At 39.8% G+C, this 25,357-nt stretch overlaps 2 protein-coding genes across 6 annotated transcripts in view; one reads left to right on the plus strand and one right to left on the minus strand.

The window, feature by feature from the left end:
• Nucleotides 1–248: 248 nt before the first annotated feature.
• Nucleotides 249–23,981, minus strand: MIX23 (mitochondrial matrix import factor 23). 5 transcript variants are annotated; one of them, XR_010125683.1, is made up of 6 exons: nt 23,848–23,981; nt 12,332–12,457; nt 8,754–8,900; nt 6,203–6,258; nt 5,959–6,089; nt 3,587–3,648 (listed from the first exon to the last, which is right to left on the minus strand). XR_010125683.1 is itself a non-coding variant. In XM_054481092.2 (5 exons), the coding sequence occupies exons 1-5, from the start codon at nt 23,896–23,898 to the stop codon at nt 516–518; spliced, it is 435 nt and encodes a 144-aa protein (XP_054337067.1). In that variant the 5' UTR covers nt 23,899–23,981; the 3' UTR covers nt 249–515. The 5 variants fall into 5 exon arrangements, 3 of the variants coding, with proteins under 3 accessions (XP_054337067.1, XP_054337070.1, XP_054337068.1); XR_010125684.1 differs by having other exon boundaries at nt 6,189–6,258; XM_054481092.2 differs by lacking the exons at nt 5,959–6,089; nt 6,203–6,258 and adding an exon at nt 249–566 and having other exon boundaries at nt 3,589–3,648.
• Nucleotides 23,982–25,357, plus strand: part of FAM162A (family with sequence similarity 162 member A) — a 28,421-nt gene continuing 27,045 nt past the window's right edge. Inside the window, exons 1-2 of the mRNA XM_054481090.2 lie at nt 23,982–24,354; nt 24,642–24,975. Of these exons, the coding sequence (XP_054337065.1) occupies nt 24,942–24,975 (34 nt within the window). The 5' untranslated portion in view covers nt 23,982–24,354; nt 24,642–24,941. The remainder of the gene's footprint in view (nt 24,355–24,641; nt 24,976–25,357) is intronic.

Genomic DNA, 25,357 nt, shown 5'->3' on the forward strand with positions numbered 1-25,357 from the left:
GCCCTTTTATAATCAACCCACAAAGATAAATCAAGGAATAAACTTATCAATAACCAAAAAGGTCCACATCCATGCCAATAAATTTATAAAAATTAAAAAATACAATATAAATCAGATATTGAAAGTGCATGCAAATTCTCTTATGAGAACTGTCTTAAAACCTGACAGGATATTAAAAAAATAAAAACTAAAAATTCAATAAATAAAAAGAGAACTGTCTCAACATAGAAAACAATCAAATAAATATGTACACTGAGTCAGAAAATTATTTTAATAGTTACAAAACTTTTTTTTTTTTTTTTACAGAATCAGTATAAAATAGCAGTTGATTTCTCCATAATTATCAGAATTATTTATACTTGAGGTCTTGGCTAAGTGGGGCTGAAATCAACAAAAGGTCTTGGACTGTTGGCTCAGAAATCATCCTAGAAAGCCCGCCCTGTTGATATCTGTCATGCTTAGCTCTTATGAGATGACCCAGTCCTTAAAAAAAAAAAAAAAAAAAGAATCTCTCTTTATTCATTCTTTGGAGGCTTGAAGTGAATTCGGCAGCGTTCATTAAACACCTAAAATATTGAAACAGAAATAAAAGTCATTGAGTTATCCTGCATAAATCAGGCCTGGAACTAAATTCAATTTAGTATGCTTCAAAAGGCTATTAACATTTTTGTCCTAAGTCAACAGATTTAGATAACAGAAGAGTTTCCTCAGCAGTTCAAACTGACTTATGAGGTGCTGAATGCACAGAAGGCCTTGACATCCATTTACAAGACAATTCTAATATTTTAGTAAAATTTAAATTACTTCGGGAAAAAATCATCAAGAGCCAGGTAATTTAGTTACTAGCAAACATTTCAATTTCATATTCTGGACACTTTTTAAACAACAACACAAAAATATCTAAAATAAGTTAAATAAAGAATGCTCAATAACAAAATGTCCACATGGAACTGTGTTAAATAAAAATTTGGTACGGTTATTCAATGGAATACATGCAAGGTTAAAAATAATTTATGTTCTGATTTAAAAAGATCTCCAAGATTATCAAGGGAAAAAAATAAAGTGTGAACAGTACACTTTCACTTGTGTAACAAAGGTAGAAAAATACACACATACATAAAATTAGAAAAGGTGTGAGTATCTGAAAGCATATACCATCTTTCAGAGGGAAGGGAAAGTAGGAGGTAGCTGAAGGAGAGGGACAGAAGACAGAATTTTTACTGTATGTTACTATTTTTAAATTTTTTAAAATATTTTTAATATTAAAAAAATTTAAATCACGTCAAAAATTTTAAGTGTCCAATTATAACAATTCTGAAATTGAAAATAATTTCTTCTCAGAATTTACCCCCATACATCATTAATGTAAAGAACAAATCACTTTTCAGGTTAAAAAAAGACCAAACTACCTATGTTGGCTGCCATTGACTATTATAAAAATAAAAGAAAAATCTAAACACAGAGGTTGTGAGGTACTGTTACTCTATTTCTTTTTATTTATTTATTTTTTTGAGACGGAGTTTCGCTCTTGTCGCCCAGGCTGGAGTGCAATGGCGTTATTTCGGCTCACTGCAACCTCCACTTCCTGGGTTCAAGCAATTCTCCCGCCTCAGCCTCCCGAGTAGCTGGGACTACAGGCACCTGCCACCATACCCAGCTAATTTTTTGTATTTTTAGTAGAGACGGGGTTTCACCCTGTTGGTCAGGCTGGTATCGAACTCCTGACCTCGAGACCCACTCACCTCGGCCTCCCAAAGTGCTGGGATTACAGGCGTGAGCCAGTAAAGTGCTGCGCCTGACCTATTATTTAATTTCTTAAGCTGAGTGGTAGATACACGAATATTCATTTTATTAATATTCATTAAATTCTACATGTCACATAATCTTTGGCCTATGCATCTCACAATTAAAAGAAAATATGTAGAAATTATAAAGACTCTTTCTAGCCCTTTTGTCTTACAATTCATCTCACCCATTTCCAGCCCTGACATTTCCCTGAAATTCCCAATCAGACAAGAGGGAGGCTTCAGTTTAGTGGCCTTGACACACTGGTTGGGGTGATATATACAACTTGGCTGAGCCTCTCCAAATCCTTTTCCCAAATGATTTCCTATCCACTTCTGCTGGCCCACTGCACCAGAGCACCATGGCTACATTTTCTTCTTTTTAAAACAAGTAGGGGCCTCATCTTCTGTGGAGTGGATAGACCATATTTTCTTTAAAACTAATATTAAATTAAAAATAGTTCACTCTTCCCACTATATTTTACATATATCATAAACTTCTGTACTTGTTTTTTCAAGCCAGATGTTTCATTGTACCCCTTCCCCATCCAATCCCAAGAGTAAATATTATTTTTCCAGAGAATATAAATGGGAAATATTGCCAAATCCTCTCAAGTGACAGACACCTTATCATGTTGGTGGAAAGGGCAGGAATAGGAAACCTTGGCAAAGAGGATAAGATAGAGAAATGTGATAAAGCAAAGAAAGCCAATTTGTATTTTGCAATGGTTCACGTCTCAGCAAGCTGGTACATTCTGGTTTTGCTTCGGCTAACCTCTCTTATAAGCATACAGTTTAACAACATTCCACTAGTTAAATTCAAATGATAAAACAGAATTTTCAGTATATTTTCTCAGATTTAATAGATTTTTGCCTTTTAGAGTTTTAGAGAGGGGTAAATGGATATACTTTTTCAGAAAACTAAAGTCAGAGTTTCATGAATTTTGACTATATGTAAGTTTCTGGGATCTGGTCCCCTAATCCAGTTCCTAACAAGAACTATGCAATGATAATAAGGAGCCTGTAAATCTATGAGCAATAAAAAGCCTTATCAGATACCAGTAAAACTACATATAATAACAAGTTTTATGATCAGGTAAGTTAGAAGACAAGCAACTGTATAGGTTACCTAATGATAGGAAAACTTACGGAAAGTAACTGAGCTCAAAAAGGCTAATTTTAACAAATAGCCTCCTTGAAGGTTCTGAGTAGTAACTCTAAATATCAACCATGCCTATAATTAGTGTTAGGTGACATAGAGAATGTCCCTAATGCCATTATGATGGCAGCTCATTCAGTTCTATCATATGCTTATAAAGCTAATTTTGTTTTGTTTTGTTTTGGTTTTTTTTTTGGAGATGGAGTCTCATTCTGTTGCCCAGGCTGGAGTGCAATGGCTTGATCTCAGCTCACTCCAACCTCTGCCTCCTGGGTTTGAGCAATTCTCCTGTCTCAGCCTCCCGAGTAGCTGGGATTACAGGCTCATGCCACCAGGCTAATTTTTGTATTTTTAGTAGACACCTGACCTCAGGTGACCCACCCGCCTTGGCCTCCCAAAGTGTTGGGATTACAGGTGTGAGCCACCTGTAAAGCCAATTGTTATAAAATGGCTCTAATTAATGCTAACTGCATCCTGCTCTCCCTCCCCCGCCCCAAAAGGTTACAATCCTCAATTGTAAATGTAAACGAGTGATCTCTACTCTCCTTACAGCCTCAAGGCACTCTTTACTCCCCCTCCCTTGGCTTCCCTTTGCTAGTTCAGTTTCCCTCCTACTTCTTTCCAAACACCAACGTTATTTTATACCTTCCAGCTCCTGTCATTTACCACTTCTTCAACATTCAGTTCTGACTGCATCCATTTCAACTGCGAGAAAAAAAAAAAATTGAAGTTATAAAATTTAAAGAGCAAGAAAAAAAATTGAAGTTATAAAATTTAAAGAGCTAAAACCACACTCATGTTTACCCAACAAAACCTGCTACTACTCTAGTATTTTTTCTGTTAATGGCAGAGTTTGGAAGCTTCTTTGACACAATCAGCTTTCCCCATATCTAATCAATTGCTAATCTCAAACTTTGCTGCATATTCTAATCACCTTGAGAGCTTTAAAAAAAAAAAATCCCAAGGCCAGTCAGTTCACAGAAGACATACAAAAGGCCAATAAACATAACAAAATCCCAATCTTACTCATGTATAAAGAAATGCAAATTAAGCCATAATATGGCAGAATGAGTAAGTCTGATAAAACCTAACATTAGTGAAGGTATGTGAAAAGATATACTCATGTATATTCTTAGTAAAAGTATAAATTGTTACAACTTCTATGGAGGGCAATTTGGCAAGACTCATAGGAAATGTACATTCTCATGTCCTTGAACCCAGTGATTCCAGTTCTAGAGATTGATCATACAACTACAGACTTGCAAAGATAGCACAGAGGAAAAAAAGGACAAGCAAGTGCAAACCTGACCTGAATAGAGAATTAAGAAAAAAAAACCCTCAGGGAGGAAAGAGAATATACATGGAAGTGATCTAGAAAGGCATGCGTTTCCTCACACCTTAACCACACAGTCAGAGGTCTCAGGCTAAAAATGCCAAGTCTTTTTAGCTTTCTTTGTAACTGCCAACCTAATTACTCCAACAGAAAAGTAGCCAATTCCATTGCCAGGCCCTGAGAGCAGGACTCACCATACTCCCAGTAGCATTTTGTTAGAGGACTTGAAGGGGAAAAAGCTGGCTAGTTCCAGGCAGAACGCTTGAAAATATTCAGGAAAATGAGGAGAAAAAAGCATGAACTATAGGTTGATGCCAACTACAAGGTTAACACCAGGATGATTTCCTCAGGCCAAAGTGAAGAACCCAGACCAGATTTGGGAACAAAATGCCAGAAAGCTCAACAAAATCTGGGCAAGCATGAATCTGACACCCAGGCCAAAGACCCTGGCCAACTAGTGCAGTTCAGGCAGGAGATTTGAGAAATTTGTGGCAACAACGGTAAGAATGGAACTTGGGACAGATCCAATGGCTCCCTGCAAACTCCCTTCTTAGATTCAGAACTGGTGTCAAAGCGTAGGCCTGTACATATGGCTAGAACTGTGGAACAAGGAGAAGGACTGCATTCTGACAATTAGTCCTGTGCTGTGCAGTAGTAACAAGCCTCAAGAAGCCCACCAATGCAACCTAAGTTCCCATTTTAATCAGCCATACAGACCAAAATCATTAAAGCTCCACTTCTCTGACAAAGCCTGGACTGACTGCCAAAGAAATAATTTCAGTTGAAGAACAGTGTGAAAGTCACTAAGATAGTCTTCAAAACTGCTCTCAAATATTTAAAGGGATACTATGTAGGAAAGGGTTCAGAATCATCCTGGGTAACTCCAGAGAGAAGATTAAGAAGCAGTACTTATATATCATGGGAGCAGAATTTCACAATATGAAAATCTTCGAACAATTAGAACTGTCCAAAAGAGAATACACTGACACTGAGACAGGGAATCCTCCCCTGTCACAACACCCTGCCCTTAAGCAGTAGTGAAACAAAAGCTAGAAACCACTGGTTGGTGATATGACAAAGAGGATTAATGCAACAAATATGGAGTCCCAGAGACTCATAAAGGAAAGAAACTGCTACTTTGTAGCAGCCAATATGCTAGCTCTTACTTACATCCTTGAATCCTCCCCGCACATGCCCCCCAAAAATAAGAAGTTATTAGGTATCAATTCCATTTTACAGATTCAAAATCAGACTTTTCAGAACAATTAATACACAAGGTTACAAAGCCACCAAAGTAGGTGGGATTTATTTCCTCAGAGCTGTCTGCCTTTGGATTATTTTTTAAAATTCTACAACATTGCAGATATTACAGCCAACTTCTAATACAATTTTATCAGCGCTACCAACAAACTGTCACCTTTGAGACAGTTGTCTTTGAGACTGTAGGTCTTCAACAGGTAAACTTAAGGCCACTAACATGTGACAGCAGTTATAGAGGTCCAGCAAGGAAGGTGCTTTTTTTGAGTTAAATATTCAGGTAAACTAGTGGGGATTTTTTGACTGGCATCTATCTATAAATAAAATATACTCACTAAAGTATCTGACTATTAGTCACAACTTAAAGAAACTGACTGAATGCAGGGTCAGAAGAGATGGGTTAAAGTCCCAGTTCTACCACTTACTAGCTTGTGGCTTTGGGGGTGTCAGTTAGTATCTCAAGTATCTCTGAGTCTTTTTCCTCAGATAGAAAATGAAGAGGTAGAGCTGTACCATCTCCAAGAGCTCTCTCTGATTCCATAATCTTCATAGCAAACTTGAAAATTAAAAAAAAAAAATTCACGTTTCCTTATTTGCTTATGTACTACCCCATGGTTACCCCCAGCCCTATATGTTATCAAGTTAGAAAGCAAACCTCATGCAACTCACTGATTGGTTTCTAAACCCCTCCTTGCAGTGGTCATCCTGGTGATTCTATCTGGGCCCTAAAGACACAAGGGCAGATCTCAAGGCTGAGCAAATTGTGTGTCACAATCATTCCCAAACACTCAGTAGAGTTTTGAACTTTGCTCTCCACTAACAGTCACTCTATTGTTTGACTTGATCTGCAAACAGTGACTTTTCAGTTTCCAATTTAACAGCCTTTGCCCTGCAGTTTCCTTTGTCAACACCTTCAAGAGCGTTGAAATACAAACTCCAAAATTACTAGACTTTCACCAGTTTTATATAAATTATCTATATGCCGACTGGGCACGGTGGCTCATGCCTGTAATCCCAGCACTTTGGGAAGCTGAGACAGGCGGATCACAAGGTCAGGAGTTCGAGACCAGTCTGGCCAACATAGTGAAACCCTGTCTCTACTAAAAATACAAAAAAAAATTAGCTGGACGTGGTGGCAGGCACCTGTAACCCCAGCTACTAGGGAGGCTGAGGCAGAAGAATCTCTTGAACCTGGGAGGCGGAGGTTTCAGTGAGCCAAGATTGCACCACTGCATTCCAGCCCAGGCGATACTGCGAGACTCCATCTCAAAAATAAATAAATAAATAAATAATCTATATGCCTTCACGAACAGCAAGGGGAGTAAGATCAACATCACTGCATAAGGTCACTGTCCAAGGGATCCACTAGTGCCTGTTGCATGAGCAGGTATGGAATACAGACCTGATGCAGTAGTCATGAACAAAGAGAGCAGCAAAGACAGTGGCTGAGTCCTGGATCCAGTGAGACATCCTGAATTGGCGGAATGATCGAAAAAGTGCAGCAGCCTGGCCTACTCACCTTGTGTGCAGCCAGCTACAAGGAAAGAGGATTCTTTTCTTTTCTACTAATAGTTTTCAATAGATGACGAGGTCCCCTTTTCAAAGTTCAGCTACATCTACTAAACAAAGGGCAAACTTCATGACTGTGCAGTATGAAAAGCATGACTCAATCCCACAAGGATCCGTAAGTCACCTATTATGCCATCTTAAAATACAAACATGAAGTCAGGTGTGATGGCTCACACCTATAATCCTAGCACTTTGGGAGGCTGAGGAAGGCGGATCACTTTGAGCTCAGGAGTTTGAGATAAACCTGCGTGACATGGTGAGACTCCATCTCTACCCAAAATACAAAAAATGAGCTGGGTGTGGTGGTTCGCGCCCGTAGTCCCAGCTACTGGGGAGGCTGAGGCAGGATTGCTTGAGCCCCAGAAGCAGAGGTTGCAGTAAGCTGAGATTGCAACACTGCACTCCAGCCTAGGTGACAGAGTGAGACCCCGTCTCAAAAAACAAAAAAAAAAACATGATTTTGATAATTGTACACTGGTCCTGTAGGAAAAGTCCCTGTTCTTAGAAATAACTAATGAGTTTAAGGGTAAAGTGGTACAATGTGTATAACACAGTCTCAAAATGGTTCATAGAAAAACTATATTTATGCATACAGGTGTGTGGGGAGACAGGGAGAAGGAGGAAGGCAGAGAAGGATGAAGAGAAGGAGAGAGGGAGGGTGAAGAGAATGAACTGTAAAGCAGGTGGGGCAACATATAAACAATAAGTGAATATAGGTAGAGGGCACATGGGAGTTCCTTACACTATTCTTACAACTTTTTGGTAAGTTTGAAATTATACAAGATAAAAAGTTACCCCCTAAGAGTCCCCGCAAAAGAAAGACAGCAATAAATCCCACATAATAAAATACGCTGTATTTTTCTATTGTTTCCTTGACACGTCGCATACAAGTGCTGTAAAGAAACAGTTCTGCTGCATTAACTATATTCTGAAGTCTACACCCTATCTACATTATAGTTGATTTGGGAAAATAAGGCTTCCTCTGACACATCCCTAGGTAGGTACTTGCTGCCTTCTTAAAAGTAAAAACACTGCAGGGATGGGGGAGGAAATGGGAAAAAGTCATGTCCAAGAAAAAGCCAAAGATCCCTAGCAACTTTTACACAGTAGGGAAATAAATTATAATGAGGTACTAGTGCATCTGGTTATATTTAAATCATACTATATTTTTATGGTTAACGAGGGTAATATCCTGAAGTTAAATAGTCTATATTACATTTCAGCAGATTTCTACAGAATGAAACTGGAGCTATTTTCAAAATACATTAGAGATGTTTTTCTCAGATTATGTCTCAAAAGGCAGATACTGTACAGATGTGATTTCCCCAGAATTTCTGATGTGGTACGTCACCTGTAGCGATCCCTTGTCTTTAATAGTGCGAAAGAAACAAATAAATGAAAATAAATTATGACTGTGCTTATTTTAGACAAAGCTGCTATGCTGCATTTGTTCAAGAAGTGCACATTAATTTACCAAATAATAACTAAACATAATAAAATAAAGCCCACTAAAAATGAAGCACTAATCTCTTAACCATCTTTTTTAAGTAACTGCCATATTATATGCCAAAATTTTCATATTAAAAATTTTACTTTGAAGGGTACAGTTGGAAAAACTTTGCCTGAGAAATGTTAATTCTGTTCAACTTACCTTTGTCTGCTCTTTTCTAAGTTGCTTTAATAACGTTAAATCATCCAAATTCTTTTCTCTCTCTTCTCGGAGGTTTTTTACTACTGCTGAAGTCTGGGCTATACAATTTTTTATGACTCTGTCTCTACTGGCATGAGCTGCCATCAACTAAAAGAACAAAGGAATGAAAGGAGAAAAAAACTGCATAAATTTATCACATTTTAGTGTTTTTCAAAAAAATCCTTGAGACTATAGAAATTCAATACTTTCTAAAACAATTTCTGATGACTGAAACCATGAAAGAGAAGATTGTGTAGAATCAGCTACCTCATCTAAAAACATAACTGGCAGCATCTCTGAGGGTGGAAGGTATGAGGTCTGGGGCTGTCCTCCTCCTCAATATGCTCCCGGTATTGACTTCGGCTTTCCTCCTGCATTCCCCAAGCTGGGCTTTTCACTTCAGTTTCCTCTACCCTACACCACTGACATTCCCCGTGATTCCATTCATGTGTTCCTCTATTCTACAATCACCCGCACACACCTGGCCACTTAAACGGCTATTCTTCCTCTCTTTGTCCTTTCGTATTTTTTTCTGTCTCACATTGTCAACAAGTGAAAGAAATTATAAACTAAGTCATGTATAGAAGATTTCATTACAATAAATAACAAAGAATGCTACCTTTACCTACGCAAGACAGAACCCTTTTCAAGATTACAAAATATAAGTATTGATAAGGAAAACTTATATATGAAGCAGATTAGTGGTTGCATCAATTGTGTGTGCTGATTGAAATTAAGGATGTCTGACAGAACAACTCTTTGATAACCTCCATCTTAATGCAACAAATTAATAAAAACAGTTCTCATTTATTTCCCATCTTGATTCTAAAGTATCATAGTCATGTTTCAAACATACTTCCATAATCACAGCCACATTTTGATAATACCCAAAATCCGCATTTGTAAAACATTGTTTCAAGTTCATAGACTTTATTGTTCACTATTGATTTTTATGTTTACCATGAGAATAAACAATGTAAAGCTAGAAAAATGTCACAGATTGAAGGGAATATGCTCTAATAAGATCTCATTGAAATTTAAAAGTTTTACCTTGAGTATACTTTAGAGATTGGAAATTTCTAAAACGAGTGCTTCATAATAACCTTACTGATCATCTCCTAGGAAGAAGTGTTATTTGAAAAGAAAAATATTCCTTCTTCAGCTATAGAAGGAAGCTGGGTCGGGGATTAAAGTCAGGGTGAACATAAGCAACTTGGACATTTCATAGAGTTCTGCTTCTTGACTGACATAATACTTAAGGGAACTCAGTGGTACTTATTGGTATGGGCACTCTGCTGCAGGCTCGATCCCTGGCACAAAGCTACTTGAAAAAATTAAGCTTTACTTGATATACATGTTGCTGAATCCTTCCAGGATATAGATACAGAGAAAAACCCAAACATACACACAGGATTTCCAAAACAGAAGAGTTCTAAATTTAGTATGCAAGCTTATCCTGACTCAACAAGGAGATGAAAAACAACAACTTGTGATTCCCACAGGGCCTGTTAAAAAAAAACATGATAGCAGTAGCAGCAAACATTTTTTTGAGACAGGGTCTTGCTCTGTCACTCAGGCTGGACTGCGGTGGTGTGATCTTGGCTCACTGCAACCTCTGCCTTCTGGGCTCAAGCAATCCTCCTGCCTTAGCCTCCCAAGTAGCTGGGACTGTAGGCGCACACCACTACGCCCAGCTAATTTTTGTATTTTTTGTGGAGATGTGGTTTTGCCATGTCACCCAGGCTTGTCTTGAACTCCTGGACTCAAGTGATCCTCTCACCTCAGCCTCCCAAAGTGTTGGGATTACAGGTGTGAGCCACCGCACCTGGCCAGCAATATTTGTATACAAAACACTTAGTACTGTAAGCACTTTATAATTCAATGTGCCAACAACTCTATGAACTAGGTACTATTATTATACTATTTTACAAATATTAAAACTGAGGCAGACAGCGGGGAATGTTGGCTCACGCCTGTAATCCCAGCACTTTGGGAGGCCGAGGCAGGTGGATCACTTGAGGTCAGGAGTTCGAGACCAGACTGGCCAACAGGGTGAAAACCCTATCTCTACCAAAAAATATAAAAAAAATTAGCCAGGTGTGGTAGCGTGTGCCTGTAGTCCCAGCTACTTGGGAGGCTGAGGTGCAAGAATCATTTGAACCCAGGAGGTGGAGGCTGCACTGAGCTGAGATCCTGCCACTGTACTCCAGCCTGGGTGACAAAGTGAGACACTGTCTCAAAAAAAAAAACAAAAAACAAAAACAAAAAAAACCTGAGGCAGAGGTTATGTGACATAATCAAGGTTACCCAGCTAGGAGGTAGCAGATGTGAGATTAATCTAGATCTAGAGTCCATATTGTTAATCACTACACTATCTATAAACGTCTAGGTTAATAGGAAGATTGTAAATGGAAACAATTTTATAGATTATGGAGGTTATATGAGTAGTGAGGTGAGAGAGGGAGTATCACCAAAGTGACCATAAATTCTAGTTCTTCAGACAGAGGTACCCAAAGAAAGTGAACTGTCAAACAACCTCACAGCCAATTAGGACTAGGTCCCATCCTATCGACTCCCAATACTGAATTCTACTCATTAAAGTCCACAATCTTATGATTTTCTCAAGCCACAAGACTTACCTGCTTATTTAAAATAACATACTTTAACACAGAACAAAAATATCAGTAGTTAATGCTCTGAATTTAACTGACATGGATAAGCTTGTCCAAAACTGATCTGAGAAAGGCAGTTTAGGTTTTAAGGATGCCTTCTTTATGACTATGAATCCAAACAGTAACCTTGTGGTAGAGCTTAAAATAGCAAGTGTCATTTGAACTTTAGCTTCCAAATTAATGAAAGAATATAGGTAAATAAGCTATAAGAAAGATTTTGCTGCATCATTACTTCCTTCTGCTTTTGGAGATTAAAAAAGAGAAATAAAGGGGGGCAATTAAAAAAATAGACTTGAGAAACCAAAGCCTCAGGAAAGGACAACTGATCCACTGGCTTTCCTTCTCTCCCAGTTGCCAAATGCTTCTATTCCCCTTCCTGAGGAGTAAGAAAAAGAAGATTTAAAGGTGTGAAGGGTTTTAATTCTTCCTTATACCAGCTGCCTGGCTTTTTAGGACTAATGTGCTCACAGTCCTTGCTCTTGTTACTGTTTTACTTCACTGTTTCACTCTTCTCCTTTCATTCCTTTGTACATAAGGTCTCCTTAAGTTAAAGGCTATTACTTCACTGTTTCACTCTTCTCCTTTCATTCCTTTGTACATAAGGTCTCCTTAAGTTAAAGGCTACAAAACAACTGCTCCCATTCTTTAGAACCATTTCTTCCCAGGTTTGGTAAGATTTCACAAGCGTAAGGTCACACATTTTCTTTAATGTGTAGTAACCAGATCAAAACTTATATACACCATCAGGTATAGGCAAAGAAAAGATGTCATTCCTTTAGTCACAGTCGAGTTACAAGATAACTGATTTCTTATTCAGCCTGCAAAGAAAGGCATGAAAGAAGCAAAAGACTCAAAAAATACACTTACAGACTCATAAAGTTGTTTACAGGTTTGGCTGGCATCAATTTTCCCTGCAAAGGAAGCTGTTGGGACCGTAGTGTTTAATTCATGTACTATTCTGTCATCAATTGTCCTCATCACCTTGAGTAATTCCTATATGTATTTAAAATAAAAGAATATAACCCAAATGGAAAGTTAGTGATAAAAAATAAGCATTTAAGTAAAAAATAAAGCTCTTAGATATTTTACAATCCTTTAAGTCAGGAGTGAGGAAACCAAGCCAAATACATGCAACCATAAGAAAATGTTCAAGGACGACAGGTAGGTTAAGTAATGGTAATCCTAACAGTGGGCACCAACTCTGCCTCCTTGGCTCAAATGTGATTGTCTTAAGGGTTAAGACTGTTTTACTCATGTTGAAATCCCATTTGCTGATGGTGTTTAGCAAACAGTGTATGCTCCTTCCACCTCCAGCATACAGCCAATAAAGTGTACTACTAGTTTTTACTTTTTCTTAGTAACCCTAGCTCATATGTTCCAAGGATCCCTCTTACCTCAGAAAGCCTCCAACTCTCAAAAAAAAAAAAAAAAAACCAACAGAAAAATAATATCAAAAGGGCAGGGAACTTAAAAAGACTGGTAGTAAGTACCTACACAGCACAACCCCTCCAACCCACATGTGATCAGTGTACTTCTTTTCACTCGTCACTAGAGAAAGGCTGGACATCAGCTACATCTCGTCTTCAGTTAAACTCTGGGAGAAGTTTCTGGCAGTATATCTTTCTCTTTCTTTTTAGTTTCTCAAATTTACAAAATATCCAAACAAGAACAAGAAGAACAACAACAACAACAAAACACAGCCACTTAAAAAGCATCAAGAAAATGGCTGGGCACGGTGGCTCACACCTGTAATCCCAACACTTTAGGAGGCTGAGGCAGGAGTGTCACTTGAACCCAGAAATTTGGGACCAGCCTTAATGACAGACATAGTGAGACCCTGTCTCTACAAAAAAAAATTTTAAAAATTAGCCGGGCATGGTGACTCATGCCTGAAATCCTAGCTACCTAGGAGGCTGGGGCAGGAAGATCACTGAGCCCAGGAGTTCAAGGCTGCAGTGAGCTATGATCACACCACTGTACTCCTGCCTGGACGATAGCAAGACCCTGTCTCTTAAAAAAAGAAAGAACGAATGAAAATAAAACAGAATTATATAATACTAGGAATATACTTATTATTGAAAACATCCAAGTTAACATTCAATATTAATATGTATTAAAAGCAATGTTTGATTCTTTTTCCCTCAATATACTATGCTACTTCTTACCTTTACCAAACTTAAATCCATGACTGAAACCAACTCCTTTCTTTCCTCGTCCATTTGTTAAAATAAAAATTATTATTATTATTAAATTATTACTTTCATTTTAGAAAAGTTAGAAAAAACTTTAAATAAAAATCATCCATAGTTAACCATTATCAACATTTTAATATGTCCCTTTGGTCTTTTTTCTACAAATACCTATTAATGTTTTTATACAACTGAGGTACTATGTAACATTTTAAAATCTGGCTTTAAGACATTATATTATGAGCATAATATAATGTTGCTAGAAATGTCTTTTTAAAGTTGTTTTTTTTTTTTTGAGACAGGGTCTCACTCTGTTGCTCAGGCTGGAGTGCAGTGGCGCGATCTTGGCTCACTGCAACCTCTGCCTCCTGGGCTCAGGTGATCCTCCCACCTCAGCCCCTCAAATAGCTGTGACCACAGGCATGTGCAATACACCTTGCTAATTTTTTTTGTATATTTTTGTAGAGAGAGGGTTTCACCACATGGCCCAGGCTGGTCTTGAACTCCTGGACTCAAGCGATCCGCCCACCTCAGCCTCCCAAAGTGCTGGGATTACAGGCAAAAGCCACCGCACCCATCCCTGAAGATATTTTAAATAGTATTCTATCCTGTTCAAGCACAACTCGTTTGGCCACTTTCTCATTAACAAACATTTAGGTTGTTTCTAATTATAAACCATTTAGTCCATTCAATCTAAGTCTGTAGTCTAGATTCTGTTCTATCATTCCACTAATTTTTAATTAGTGAATTTAATGGCCTTTTCTATACCTCAACCTAGAAGTGAAACGGCTTGCAGAAGGCTCATAATTCAGACTAATAAAACACTAGCAAATATCAGGTCTAAAACCAAGTTCATTATCTTCTCGTCCTGTATCTTTCTATTTTTTTAATAGTATTCTCTGTAAACTGGAATTCTTAAGGAATAATCCCAATGTATTCATTGGGCAACCACCATACATAATGAAGGATATATGTATTGTGCTTAAGTGGTAAATTCCAAACAAATGATGGCAGTACTATTTGGGGAGTCCAAAAAAAAAAAAAAAATAGGTAAGTAGAAGACAGGGACCCACCTTGCCACTTTACCTCCTATGACTGGCCTGTTTAAAAAAAAAAAAAAAAAAAAAAAAAAAAAAAGCCCCTTTAAACTCTCTTTCAAAACCTTCCTTTTCGCTATCTAAACTGAACTGATCTTCTGAGGCCAAGGGTTAAGTTGTGCCTTTTGGATAGAGGTTTTCTTGGTTATGAAAGCCCTCAGCAATATTTGTCTTTAAATAATGCAGCAGTAAGAGACAGTATCACAGAGTTCATTATTTATTAACTCATTCTTCATATCATTACAGTCATCCCTTAGTATCCATGGGGGTTTGGTTCCAGGTCCTCCTATGGTTACCAAAATCCAAGGATGCTCAAGACTGATATAAAATGGCACAATATTTGTATATAACCTATGCACATCCTTCCATAGACTTTAAATAATCTCTAGATTACTTACATCGAATACAATATAAATGCTATGTAAATAGGTGTTAGTTATACTGTATTATGTAGGGTATAATAACAAGAAAAATGTCTGTACATGTTCAGTATGGATGCAACTTTTTTTTCAACCATCTTCGATCCACAGTTGATTGAATCCACGGATATAAAACCCATAGATATGGGAGGGCCAACTGTCCTATGTCTAGCATGTGTCAGGCACCATTCAAAACATCAAGGCTACAGTAGTGAATAAAAGAGGTCCTTGCTCTTATAGAGCAAAATTCCTGAAGGGGGAGATAGAAATTAAACAAGTATCCTATAAACAAGATAATCTCAGATACTAAGAAGTACTATGAAAAAGAAAACAAACTAAGGTGACGAGATGAAGAGTGACTGAGTGGTGCTTGGGGGCTACTTCAGATAGAGATCAAAAGAGGCTTTTCTGAGGATGTAACATTTGAGCTAAAATCTAAATGACGTGATTGAACGAACTATAGGAACATCTAGGCTGGGGGTGGTGGCTCATGTCTGTAATCCCAGCAATTTGAGAGGCTAAGGCAAGGTAGGAGGATTGCTTGAGCCCAGGAGGTTGAGGCACTGGTGAGCCATGATTGCACCACTGCACTCCAGCCTGGGCAACAGAGCGAGACTCCGTCTAAAACAAACAAACAAACAAAAAAACTGGTAGCAGTAGAATTAAGGAGAGGTAGTTGGACTTAGGATATATTTTGAAGACAGAGCTAACAGAAATTGCTGAATTGGTGGTCAGGGACGAGAAAAGAAAATAGGATGACTTTCAGGCTTGGGGCCTAAGCATCTAATTGTATGGAAGTTCCACTAACTTATGGTGGGGTGAGACTGGGGAAGGAAGAGACTTGGAAAGAGTGGGAACATCAAGAGTTGTATTCTGACTCAGGCTATCTGATGATTACTGTTCATTGTCTGTATGTGGTAATAGTATGGTGTTAGAAAGTTGTAATCTTTTGGAGATATAGACAGAAATTTTACAGAAAAAAATGATACGGTATTTGGGATGACCTCAAAATGATCGGATTAGGGTGGGATAAGTGGTAGTAGCGAACAGATGAAACAAGAGTAGCCATGAATTAGTTGTTGGAGTTGGGGGATGGGTACATGAGTGCTTGTGGTACAGCCTTCTCCTTTTGTGTTATGTTTAAAATCTTGTACAATAAAACTTTTTTTTTAAGTTTTGTTGTGGCAACAGATATTGGCAAGCATGCAGAGAAAAGGGAACGCTTATACACTGTTGACAGAAATGTAAATTAGTACAACCTCTGTGGAATATGTGGAGATTTCTCAGAGAACCAACAACAGAACTACCATTTGACCCAGTAGTCCCACTACTGGGTACTTACCCAAAGGAAAATAAATCATTATATAAAAAACACACCTAGAGGATGGGCGCAGTGGCTCACGCCTGACTTTGGGAGGCCGAGGTGGGTGGATCATGAGGTCAGGAGTTCAAGATCAGCCTGACCAACATGGTGAAACCCCGTCTCTACTAAAAACACAAAAATTAGACTGGCATGGTGGCACGCACCTGTAATCCCAGCTACTTGGAAGGCTGAGGCAGGAAAATCACTTGAACAAGGGAGGCTGAGGTTGCAGTGAGCCGAGATCGCGCCACTGCATTCCAGCCTGGGCAACAGAGCGAGAATCTGTCTCAAAAAAAAAAAAAAGACATCTGTACTCATATGTTGATCACAGCACTATTCACAACAGCAAGCTAAGTGTCCATCAACAGGTGACTGGATAAAGAAAATGTGGTGTATGTATACACACACATATATATATAATACCATGCAGCCACAGAAAATAACGAAATCATCCAGGCGTGGTGGCTCACGTCTGTAATCCAGCACTTTGGGAGGCTGAGGCAGGTGGATCACCTGAGGTCAGGAGTTCAAGACCAGCTTGGACAACATGGTGAAACCCCATCTCTACTAAAAATACAAAAAAATAGCTGGGTGTGGTGGTAGGTGCCTGTAATCCCAACTACTTGGGACGCTGAGGCAGGAGAATAGCTTGAACCCGGGAAGTGGAGGTTGCAGTGAACCAAGATCGCACCATTGCACTCCAGCCTGGGCAACAAGAACGAAACTCTGTCTCCAAGTCTCCAAAAAAGGAAGAAAAATAATGAAATCATGTCCTTTGCAGCAACATGGATGGAGCTGGAGGCCATTAAGTGAAATAACTCAAAACAGAAAATCAAATACCAAACGTGCTTGCTTGTAAGTGGTAGCTAAACAATGGGTACATATAGACATAAAGATGGAAAGAATAGACATTGGGGACTCCAAAGGGCAAGGGTAAGGCGGAAGGTGAGGGGTGAAAAATTACCTGTTGGGTACAATGTTCATAATTTGTGTGATGGGTACATTAGAAGGCTATCGGGCAGGTGCAGTGGCTCACGCCTGTAATCCCAGCACTTTGGGAGGCTGAGGTGGGTGGATCATGAGGTCAGGAGTTTGAGACCAGTTTGGCCATGGCAAAACCCCATCTTTACCAAAAATACAAAAAAATTAGCCGGCCATGGTGGTGCACACCTGTAGTCTCAGCTACTTGGGAGGCTAAGGCAGGAGAATTGCTTGAACCCAGCAGGCAGAGGTTGCAGTGGGCTGAGATTGTGCCACTGTACTCCAGCCTGGGTGATAAAGCGAGACTCCATCTCAAAAAAGAAACCTGTATATGTACCCCCAAATCTAAAATTTTAAAAATTAAAAGAAACAAAAAACAAAAAACAAAGCTCTGTTTTGGACTTGTTACATCTGAGATGCCTATTAGATATCTGAGTAGAAGAGTGGAATAGAAAGTAGAATATGCCAGTCTGACACTGATCGGGGTGGAGTTATATTAATAAACTGATGTTCTTTAAAGCCATGAAACTAGAAGAGATCATTCGAGGAGACTGTAGAAAGTGAAGGGGGCCAATGATTAAGGAATTCTTGCATCTAAAAGTAAAGGAAAAATTCTGTGATATCACAGAAGTCAGAAGAAAGGTTTAATGGAGGGATTGGTCATTTGTGTTGAATGTTACTAACTCAAGAATTATATGGGGCCAGGTGCGGTAGCTCACATCTGTAATCCCAGCTCTTTGGGAGGCTCAGGCAGGAGGACTGCTTATGGCTAGGAGTTCAAGACCAGCCTGGGCAACATAGTAAGACTCTGTCGCCACAAAAGTAAAAAATTTAGCCAAGCATGGTGACATGTGCCTGCAGTCCTAGCTACTTGGGATGCTGGGGCAGAAGGATCACTTGAGCCCAGGAGTTTAAGGTTACGGTGAGCTATGATGTGCCACTTCCCTCCAGCCTTGTTGACTATGTCTCAAAAAAATGTAAATGAATAAATAAATGATTATATGAATAGAAATTAAACTTTTAAACTTAGCAGGACGGAAATCATGGGTGACCTTAAAGAGAGCCATATAAATAGAGTGTTTAATGGACTGAAAAGGTAATGTGGCTTAAGTACACAAAGAAAGATAAAACATGGTGTAACATGAGGTCCATTATTAGAGGTCATATGATGGATTTTAGTCTTTTCTGAGACCCACAGGGAACAAAACATGTGTTTTCTGTTGTGATTAAGGTTACATGATCAGATCTGTGTTCTAAAATGACTGCTTAGGTTAAAGTGGACTGGAGAGGAACTAGAGTAGATGTCAAAAGATCAGTTAGACGACTGCAGCAATCCAGCTGAAAGATTACGTCCTTTGACATTTCCTGGGATTTTTATTGGCTCTGAACTTTAACCAGTTTTGAGTTTGAACACTTTAGCCGGATTCATCTCCAATAAAACAATTTGGACATACTACTAAGTTCCTTACATAGCAATGGGAATCTATCCACATTAACTATGTAATGAGTCCATCAATTTTATTGTCTTACCAATGGAACCTATGGATTATCAAATAGTCATGTAGTGCTTAATGACAAGGAAACATTCTGAGAAATGTGTCATTGGGTGATTCTGTTGTGTGAACATCATAGAGCGTACTTACACAAACCTAGATGGTATGGCCTACTTACACACTGAGGCTATATAGTATAGATGATTGCTTTTAGGCTACAAACCTATACAGCAGGTTACTGTACTCAATGCTGTGGGCAACTGTAACACAGTGATACTTGTGTATCTAAATATATCCACATATGGAAAAGGTGCAGTAAAAATATGGTGTTATAATCTCATGGGACCACCTTTGTATATGTAGTCAGTCACTGACTGAAATGTCATTATGTGGAGCATGACTGTGTATCAACTTTTCTGTGTGTACTACAGAATTATCAATATATGATCTAGAGCTTGCCTTTAACATGGCAGACATTAGCCACGTGAGATTATTTAAATTAAAATTAAATGCAGTTTAAAATTTAGTTCCTTAATTGCACTAGTCACATTCAAGTATTCAAGAGCCACCTGTTGCTAGTGGCTATCATATGGAGATAGCATAAATGCAGAACATTTCCACCATCACAGAAAGTCCTACTGGACAGTGCTATATTCTAGAAAATATAATGACAACCCCTAAACTGCTAATGTACTCGTTCAGGAATTGCTGAAACTGTATGCCATTCTTAAATGTCACAGAAGAGATACCAGAAAAGCTAAAGAGAAAGAAAAAAAGGGAGGTAAAATGATTGGGGAAGGAAACATTGTAGCAAAATAAAGTGTGGGTGATGAAGTAGTAGAGGCATGCCATTTGGTCAATCATTTCAGCTACGAAAAGAAGGAGATTCGAATTTTATTTATAGGAACCTGTTGAGAACAGTGAATGTTTTGTCCAACATAGTGGCCCCCCAGTGTGTTTGTGGTGTAATGAGACAGGAAGTGATTTCTTTCAAAATTGAAAAGGGAGAAGGAAAAGAACTGTAAACCATCTCACCAGGCTCACATTTCTTCACAGGGAAAAAAGTGCCAAAGCTGTTAAGGCAACTCCAAGAGGTTCTAGGCAAAAGTTCGGGCTGCCCTCACAGATTGTGAGCAAACGAAGGTGAATGAAGGCACAAAAATGCTGTCATTGAATTATGTGGATCATCCATAAGTAATTACTGACTACCTACCTGAGGCCTAGCCCCAATGGCATACACTCCTGTCCACAGAAATTCACCAAGAAAATACATAGAAGACACCCCTGAACAGAACAGACATCATACACAATAAACTGCAACACCTGTCCACAGAAATAACACAGAAATACACACAGTTCAACGGTTCTCTGAAGGCTGCATCTTGTGTAGAACCCTCATGAGCTTCTAAACATTAAATCACAGCCAAAGATAACTTTATAACTTCTGTAGTACCCCCAGCTTCTTCTATCTTTCATCCTCCTCAAAACAAGAAGAGATCTGATATATCATGAACCTCTCATTGTAGGCTGACTCTGAAATTATGCAGGCGTTTTTCTTGGAATGCATTTTATGTCTTCTCTCTAATTGGTGGGGTAAAAATTTCATCCTCTTGGAAGGCAATTTAGATATTGAAGGAGTGCCTATATTTAGTAGTGCACAGGAGTAGAGAAAACTTTCTATTGCCCCTACAATTATACTATAGTCTATTCCTAAGATTCATTCTCAGGTAAAGTTATTTTATAATTCTACATATTTTTTAGGGTACATAGGGGTGAGGAGTAGGACAGTGGCCATTATATAACTAAAATACAGTGTACTCCAAAGAATGATATGGAACTCCCTTAACCTTTCCTCTCCTCTCCGTTTGCCTGATGGTACCCAGAAGTAATGTCATTGGTACTTGACATCAAGGTCCCTTTTACATGATGCTCTTTTCAGACAGATCTAGTTCCTCAAACTCTATTTTTACAACAAAGCTCCCACGCTGCTTCCCCCAAACTAGAAACACAAACTTGTCTACAACTGCCAGAGTCCTCTAACACCCAGCATCCCCAAGGACAGGAATAGAAAGCAGCCCTGTAAGCATAAAAGAAACCATCATTGATGCTAGAAAATAACCTATTTAGTATGCACCTAATTACAATGTGATTCAAAAATCACTTATGTGTCAATGAATATTCCTAATAGAAATACTAATATTTAAACATGCATGTTGAAGTGCTGGGGGGTGGGTAGGAAGAAAGAGACATGTATGAGGACAATGATAAGAGACATGACAAGAGGCACTTTGGGATTTGATTTTAAAAGGTCTTATATGCCATGTTAAGAAGTTTAGATCAGTTATATGAACCTAAAACTTAAAAGCATAGCTTACATTATAAAATTCAGAACATAATAGCATATGCCACAGTATTATGGAGAATAGATTGAAGGGGGAATATAGTAGAGAAAAAAAGTGCCAGAAGATAGGAAGGCCTGTTGCAAAGCTAGTTCCAAAAATGATAGGGGCCTAAAGAAAGCCACTGGCAGTAGTGATGAATCTTCCTAAAGCACCTCTTTGATCATCTCCCTCCTCTGCCCAAAAAGGACTCCCTAACTCACACTTGACACACAAGGCTTTCCATAAATCTGGTTGCAATCTTGTGTAATTCCAATGTGCCCCTGTATAAATAATGTGTTCTAGCAATACTGATTTTCTATTTCCCTTAAATACATAAAACTTTTTTGTCTATTATCCTATTGCCTCTGCCTAGAATACCCCTAGTCCCTGCCTGCCTAAGGCCCAACTCAACCATATCTCTTGATTTGTTTCTCTCTAAATTCTTTTAGCATTTTATTCTTTTTTTTTCAATATTTTCTACATTTTATAGCCCTACTTAGATTACGTTCCTTGTTTTATACTCCATCCACTGGGTTTCTGCAAGTGCCAGGAGACTAGTAGGTATCTGTTACGGGTTGAATTATGTATCCCCAAAATTCATGAATCCCTAATCCCCAACATGACTGTATCTGGAGATAGGGCCTTGAGGTATGTAATAAAGGTTAAACAGAGGTCATAAGGGTGGGCCCTAATCCTATAGAACTGATGTCCCTATAAGAAGAGGAAGAGATAGGCTGGGTGCCATGGCTCACACCTGTAATCCCAGCATTTTGGGAGGCTCAGAGGGGTGTGGATCACCTGAGGTCCGGAGTTCGGAACCAGCCTGGTCAACACGGTGAAACCCCATCTCTACTAAAAATACAAAAATTAACCGGGCATGGTGGTGGGCGCCTGTAATCCCAGCTACTCAGGAGGAGAATCGCTTGAACTCGGGAGGTGGAGGTTGGAGTGAGCCAAGATTGTGCCACTGCACTCCAGCCTGGGGGATAGAGTGAGACTCTGTCTCAAAAAAAAAAAAAAAAAAAAAAAAAAAGAAGAGGAAGAGATAGCAGAGATCCTTTTCCTTCCATGTGCAGGCACAGAGAAGAGATAGTGACATAGAAAAGACATGGTGAGAAAGCAGCCATTTACAAGCCAGGAAGAGAAGCCTTACTATGACTAATTCTGATGACACTCTTTTTCCCCCCTTAAATCAAACTGTATAGCCTAGAAACTGATGGCAGCTTAATCTTGGACTTCTAGTCTCCAGAACTGTGAAAAAATAAATCTCTATTGTTTAAGCCACTTAGTCTGTGGTATTTTGTTATGGCAGCCCTAGCGGACTAATACAGTATCCAATAAATTCTTGAATGCATGCTAAAATGGGATTCTATGCACTCGATTTTAAACATTCTTTTCTGGATTTTATTTCAGTTTGGAAATAGGATATTTTACAGAAGTACTAAATCTAATTTTTATAATGAAAAAATAAGAGTTGCAAAAATTTTAAACACTAGGCCGGGCGTGGTCACTCACGCCTGTAAACCCAACACTTTGGGGAGGATGAGGCAAAAGGATTATTTGGTGAGACACTGTCTCTACAAAATTTCTTTTAAAAAATTACCCGGGCGTGGTGACACGTGCCTGTAGTCCTAGCTACAGGGAGGCTGAGGCAGTATTCAAGAATACCACTACCTTCAAATCGTTCAAAGTACAAAGCTTACTATAGATAGGTCAATTTTTCAGTATCTTGGGTTAGTTAATAATGCAATACATATTTAAGATCATGATTTTAGAATTCAACTTTGTAACTAAACAGAAGCACATTTATGACTGAATTGGAACAGATAACTTTAATGGCAACTTGGTTAAAACCAGATCCCTATTCTTGAATTCACGTGTTAATAATTAGCCCTAGATCTCTGATATTTGAACATAAAAAGGCAGAACCTTTAAATATTACATCTTCTCTAATGGGCAATGACACTACAGCAGGTACTATAATTAATCCTCCCTCCAAGCTTCCACACGTCCTGTCCCACAAAAATAGTAAATTGTACCAAGTATTTGTCTTATCAACTAAATAGCTCTTCTTCACCTTCTTCTCTCCCACAAAAACTCTACTTAGAAAAGTAGGAGAGGAATGGCAGAAGCTGGAAACTGAGTTCAGTGAACTGCTACAAGATTGTTACAATCCTTATCCACGGATCCCGAGCTTTACCACCGCGGATTACCCAGAGCTTCCCAGTCAAGGCCTGAGAGCCGCGGAGAGAACTATGACCCCCGCTCCGCCCTCCTCCTACAGAGCAGCCTCGCTCCCTAAGGCCAAACCCGCGCCCCCCATGACCTCCAATGGCTCGAGAAAAGAGCTTTGAATTGCCCGCTTTTTCCAAAGCTGGTTCATACTCCCTCGCAAAGCAGGGAATAGGGTCTGGGGACAAAAGGAGGCACATGCCTACCACATGAGGAAAACCCCATCACCTGGAACTCGGCGAACTCCTCACAGTTCACACCGCCAGTGGGCGCCGCCATATTGGACAAACACGAGGACCCCGCTGCAGGCCAATCACCGCGGAGCAAAGGTGACCGCGGAGCCGCCTGACAAAAAATATAGTACGAGGGGAATCCTTAGGAAAGCTGAGTGCAAGGCTTGACTTCAACGTGGTCCGCATCCACCTCGAAACCTGTCACCTTGCTGTCCCAACCCTTTTAACATGTCCTCCTGGAACTGGGCCAGATACATGGATCAAAGATTGTCAGACCTTGAACGGACTGTTTACTCCAATCCCATCTTTTCACAAAAGGGAAACAATTTCCTTGTGGTTGCCCTACCAGGTCGTTGAAAGAAATCTAGGCAAATGAGGCCTTTCTAATACCTCTCACTCCAGTGCCTAACCTCCTCCCCCGACCCTGAAGCAGAGGGGTCTTTGTTAAGAATTTGGGACCACTAAGAAACGTCAAGAAAAAACGGCATTTCTGGCAGTGTGGGTGGGTATGAGTAAAGTGTTTAGGATGGAGATGATCAAATGTTTTTAGAAAATAGGTAGATAGGAAACAAATTGAAAACATACATGTTAATTTCTCAGATTAGCCTGAAGGATGCTCCAACAAGAGATAGGGCCACTGAGCACTGAGTCCAATTACGTGTTTTCTGATAAAAGCATATGTTCATTGAAAACACTGGAAGAGCGGCATATTGGAATACTGGTTTATCTGGTGTATTTCGGGAGTTTACAGCTCACGAAAGTTGCACATTTCCTTTCTATTTCACACAGATACTTCCATGGATACATATCCGCTAGGGCAAGGGCCCACGGCGCCACACTCAACAGGACCATTTCCGAGGCTGGCTCAGGACGCGGCGCCAGGGACACTAGGCTGGCGCCGCCGGTCTCCAGCGCGTCGCGCACGTCCTGCACGCCCGGCACTGGCGCAGGCCTGTACACCGCGTCGCGCACGCCCCGCCCCCCGGCGCCGCGTGCGTCCTTCCCACTCCAACGCTGGGTGACATTGAGCTCACCAGCGCTACCGTCCCCGGCGAAGTTCTGCGCTAGTCGGCGGAGTAGTAGGTGGCCATGGGGAGCCTCAGCGGTCTGCGCCTGGCAGCAGGTGAGACGTCGGTCGGGATATGGGAGGTAGGGGAGCTGGCCCGGCCGCTGCGGGTGGGGGAATCCTGAAGCCTTCCTGGGCCCCGGAGTGGCTCCATTCCACGACGCACTTTCTCGGTTCCTCGGAATCCTACCTACTTAGTGGCCATGTGGGAGAGAACTAGGTGAGCAGCTGCTGATAGACATTGGAGACTGCCCGTGAATTACCCTCATCTCCGTCCACCCAGCTCCCACCAACTTAATTGCCCACGCGCCTACCCTTCTCCCCACCCCCGTCCTCAGCCTCCCCTGAGCTCAGTCTGCAAAGCACCTACTATCCCTAGACCTCCCCTTTACCCATGCATTCAGCTTTCCACCCTAACCTCCCCTATCTATTGCTCTCC

This window comes from Pongo pygmaeus, chromosome 2 (genome assembly GCF_028885625.2).
Source record: "Pongo pygmaeus isolate AG05252 chromosome 2, NHGRI_mPonPyg2-v2.0_pri, whole genome shotgun sequence".
Classification (NCBI taxonomy): Eukaryota; Metazoa; Chordata; class Mammalia; order Primates; family Hominidae; genus Pongo; species Pongo pygmaeus.